Source organism: Lolium perenne, chromosome 2 (genome assembly GCF_019359855.2).
Source record: "Lolium perenne isolate Kyuss_39 chromosome 2, Kyuss_2.0, whole genome shotgun sequence".
Lineage (NCBI taxonomy): Eukaryota > Viridiplantae > Streptophyta > Magnoliopsida > Poales > Poaceae > Lolium > Lolium perenne.
The window spans coordinates 223,047,890-223,052,587 of NC_067245.2; the positions used below are offsets into that span (position 1 = coordinate 223,047,890).

A 4,698-nucleotide genomic window follows, 5' to 3' on the forward strand; every position below is an offset into this window, starting at 1 on the left:
ATTTGTTGATGACGGGTGCCTTGTTTGTACTTGATACTATAATAGTCTCTTTTTCATATAGTCTTTAGTACAATTTGTTGGGCATTCATTGGGGAGAGACACGACGTCTAAATACACCAACTACTGCCATTGTCGAGCTAATTAGTTTTTTTCCATGTGGTTCCAACTAAAGGTCGGTGTTGTGAATTTAGTCCTAAAAGTTGGATGTTTTATTTTCTATATAATCACTATACTATTTGGCATAATAATATTTAATAATTAAAAATAGTGGTTGATACACATAGTTAATATATGTGACAGGGCCCTGCAACTCGGGCCGGTGCAGTCCCCGTTTGCGTGGCCTATGGGCCCACCCTGGCCAGAATCAGATTTCGTGATGAACCCTTTTACTTGGCTATGTTCAGGCTTTGCAGCTTGGACAGGAGGCGAATTGATGCCACAAGTGTCTCCGCACTGATCCTTTAATCAGGGTTATGGAGAGAATGGCTCATCTTGGTAAGGCTTCGAGTTTGCATATTGGTTCAGGCTTTGTAGCTTGGACAGGAGGCGAATTGATGTCAGACGTCTCTCCACACTGATCCTTTGCTGAGGGTTATGGAGAGAAATGCTAATCTTGGTAAGGCTTCGAGTTTGCATGTTGTTCAGTGAGCTGATAACTTTCTGTAATAAACAAGATTGGATGAGATGTGCTAGCTGTTGACGAGCTTAATATCAACTTTGTTTTGCTCCTGGGACTGAGAGAATGAACAGCGGGCGAGCGGGTTTTACGTTGGAAAACATTCAGGTACATCAGTACAATAGCTCAAATCCTTCTTTATTTCGGAATAGTCATCGGTTACACAGGGGCCCTCCTCTCTTGGTTCTCACCTAGCTTAAGTTTAAGAATGCGCACAGCCCCAAGAAAAGATGTATGCATAACTTAAGCTGTCTCTCACATACAACCAGTCTACACCACTACAAACAAGATAGAGTTGTGCGGCATCAAAGATTTCTCAGAGTTTCACTAAACCAACATCTACATCAAAACATGGTTACAAGAAGACCCACAAAGCAAAAAATTCCATTTAGGCCTACAACTGTTAGCAACACATTAGCTTTCCCAGCTCTGAAGTATCTTTCAAAAATAACTCTCGTGCTTTCTTCCAACTGAATTGTCAAGCTTCGATTTGAATCAAGCTCACTTTGAACTCCAAAGATCTTCCATGCACAATCGAGCCTACATCAATCAAATACAGCATAAGTGTCTTGACCAGATCAGATAAACAGTTTGCCTTTTAGGTTGCTAGGCAGTAGATTGTATACTTGCATGGAAAATGTGAATTAAATTAACATTCACTAGTATTTTAGATGTAAAGCACTTGATTTACATGCCATAACCCTTGATTGGGGACATGGGACTAAAAGTCAAGGTCATTATGATGATCGATACCAACATCATGCACCAGGACAAGCACAATAACCATCTACTCATAGGCTCCACCCTATTATTTGCCTTGCTCTGTCGTTCCCCTTGATTTAAACCCTCCTGCTTGTGAGTGTTTCCTTGCTTCAGACCCCCCTTCTTGCAATATTTCCCTTGATCCAGAGCCTCATGCTTGTGAGATCGGTCGTTCTTCTTTTTCTGCTTGTTGTGGGAAGCATCAAGTTCAACAAGTTCCTTACGGGGTGTGGTGGTGGTACCTACAAAAGATGTAAAAATAAAAACAGTGTTATGCACTAACACCACTCAAGGATAAAGTTGTCTATTCATAGATACTTCAGATCCATTTGACGAACGAATTTGAGCTAGCATTAACAATCCATTGTCTTTTGTCTGTTTAGTTAGAGAAATGGAGTGGATTCATTACAACGTCAATTCTCGTAACACCATGCTAATAAAATAAGTTAACCAACTCATGATTGACCTCGACTTTGACAGTATCAGCAAATGCATCATTTTGCATACTTGCACCTAACAAACAATAAAACTGGCAGTTTGACTGTGAACACTGGCAACCAGTGTGGATGAGGTCTTTATAGAAAGGGTGGACTACTGTTAGAACATTTTTTTAGCATAGGTCATGTGCCGTGGTATACAGAAACATAGAAGAAATAGCAATATAGAAATACCACCAACGATGCTAATATATATCGATATATACAATTTGTACCCATCAGTTCACAGTTTCACACGTATAATTATCGCTACCAAATCTGGCAATCACAGGATAATTCAATAGCAATACCATAAAATTCCCAAGGAAATATACCCATTTCAGATGTGTACCAATTTGCAAATCCTACCAACGATGCTAATATATATCGATATATACAATTTGTACCCATCAGTTCACAGTTTCACACGTATAATTATCACTACCAAATCTGGCAATCACAGGATAATTCAATAGCAATACCATTAAATTCCCAAGGAAATATACCCATTTCAGATGTGTACCAATTTGCAAATCCTACACTGACAGGTCCGCAATGATGTGATAAGGCTGTCTGGTTGTTGGGAAACTAAGGGGGAGTTCACAGTAAGATCTTAGATGATACATTGCCAGACTAAGTTAGTGCAGAATCTTTCACCATTTTTCATTGTTTGGCAAAAGGTTGATCTGGGGTAGGCTGGGGAGCAAGTGAGATTTCTCACATTTTGCTCATGCATGTTGCAATGATGACAAAACAAAGGAGTGACTATTGCGTATTATTAGGTCACACTAGAGTAAACAAACAAAGTTAACATGTAATATTCAAGGTGAACGAACAGCTAAAAAGTTGATTGGCAACAGTGTCAAAACTAAAACATACTGAGCAAGAGTATACAAGATAACACGGTATGATGAGTAGTAGATGAGCATAATTACCAGAAAGGTACTTGGGGAAGTCGCATGGACAGCAAAACGTGATGGTATAGAAAGGTTTAGCCAAAACTTGGACAATTCCTTTCAGAGCAGCATGTTTCAGGTCAATAGTGAGAATCCAGGCGGTGCTATCTTCGTCCTTCAGCTTGGCCATCATGTAAAGAAGACTCTCTTCGTGCATGCTCAGGGTGGGGATAAGGATCTCCAGTTCCCTAAGCTCGAGTAGCTGGGTTTCCTCATTCAACAACTCAGGCAACAAAGAAGAATAGCTTTGGTCAACATAGATGTCATCAACATCGACAGTGTATCCCTTGTGCCAATCATCCCAAGAGATGTGCCTGTCCCAGGTGATGGCTTTCCAACGGTTACCATTTATCCTGCAGTCAGGTCTATCGAAATCTAACTCCACAAATCTGATCATATTATGGCCGCAGCAGATGACGTCGCAGAAAAATTCAGGGGCATAGTAAGGGTCATTATCCTTGTCAGTGATGCAAACCCTTGATCTTGGGAGTGCGATGAATTCGACGAGTGGACGGTCGCTGGAGAGGTGGCGTGCAAGAATTATACCAAACTGGAGGTCAACCCAGCCAACCGAGTCTGCTCCAACGGTGATCTGCTTGCAGCTGGCGTGGCCATAAATTTCGAAGTAGGCCTGGTCCGACCCAGACAGGTGCAGCAATGGTGGCTTGCTTCTCCTCCAGGCTGTGGTCTTGGACGAGTACACATAGGCATAATACTGAATGTCGTGATCGGTGGATTCTGTCCACTCTGTATCGAGGAAGACCACCTGGTAGTGTAGGCTGCTGCTGCAGGGCAAGAGACCGAATTGCTGCGTCTCAAGTGCCTTGCGGTCTGGTTCCGGAAGCCGGTGCAGTGAGGGCTCCCCGCTGGCGGTGTAGACGAAGAAGTGTTGGTACTTGTTGAGAGTGACGCAGAAGAGGACGAAGGGTCCCTCGGCGCAGAGGATGAAGGGCGGCGGGTCGGAGTCTCGAAGGCCGGGGGAGTGGACGGAGAAGCGGGAGACGTCCGGCGGGTGGACGAGGCAGAAGGTCACCTCGAGGGCCTCGGTCCTCCCCTCCAAGATTGCGCAGTACTTGGCCGTAGTCTCGTTCGCGTCCTTGGAGATCCTCGCGGTCATGTTGAGAAGAACCCAGTCGGGATAACCGGCGTCGGCGTCGACGGATTGCCACGCCTCGGATCGAAAGATGGTGGTGTTTTTTTCTGAGGAGGGCGCCATGGATGCGGAGATTGAGGCTGTTAGGGAAGGACGTGGGGTCGAGGCGGGCGCCATGGATGCGGAGATTGAGGCTGGAGCATCACCGGGGCGATCTCTTTTAGAGCGCGCCATGGCAGGAGGAGGCTGTGGCTCGGTGGAACCGGGTACGAGTACGACTCTACTATCGCTATCGACTCGGACAAGAAGAGTCTCAGAGCTTCTCTACCAGATACGGCATATTTGCCAAAACTATATAATAACCGGTCGTTTGCAGTTTTGGATAAAAAAATATCCCGAGCAGATCCCGCATATCAAGCAAACCTGCAAATATTTTTGCAGGTGCCGGCTTCCGCCCTCGCCAAACCTACATTTATGTAGATTTCACGGCCGGATGCAGATCGATCTGCATCGCGTGCAAGGCGTTGGCGCGAAGGAAAATCCCCACCTACCTTCTTCCCATGTGTCGCCGTCGCCGCCCAGCTCGCTCCACGGCCGGATTCCATCTCGCCGCGGCTTGCTAGCGCAGCCATGGCAGCCCCTACCTCTGGGAGCGTCCCCCTCTCCGCTGCGGAGGTCGAATCGAGCGGTGCCAACCCTACCGCGAGATCCGCCGCCGCCACCCAGCTTGCTCCC

At 45.6% G+C, this 4,698-nt stretch overlaps 1 protein-coding gene across 1 annotated transcript; it reads right to left on the bottom strand.

The window, feature by feature from the left end:
- Window positions 1-1,302: 1,302 nt before the first annotated feature.
- On the bottom strand, window positions 1,303-4,232 carry LOC127335004 (uncharacterized). Its single transcript, XM_051361578.2, has 2 exons — window positions 2,850-4,232; window positions 1,303-1,680 (listed from the first exon to the last, which is right to left on the bottom strand). Exons 1-2 carry the CDS (start codon window positions 4,195-4,197, stop codon window positions 1,364-1,366), a joined length of 1,665 nt encoding a protein of 554 aa, XP_051217538.1. The 5' UTR covers window positions 4,198-4,232; the 3' UTR covers window positions 1,303-1,363.
- Between the last annotated feature and the right edge of the window lie 466 nt (window positions 4,233-4,698).

Coding starts and splice junctions, on each gene's coding strand:
- LOC127335004 (XM_051361578.2), bottom strand. CDS start 4,197: ATGGCGCGCTCTAAAAGAGATCGCCCCGGTGATGCTCCAGCCTCAATC. Junction 1,681..2,849: donor CTTCCCCAAGTACCTTTCTG/GTAATTATGCTC, acceptor CATCTTTTGTAG/GTACCACCACCACACCCCGT.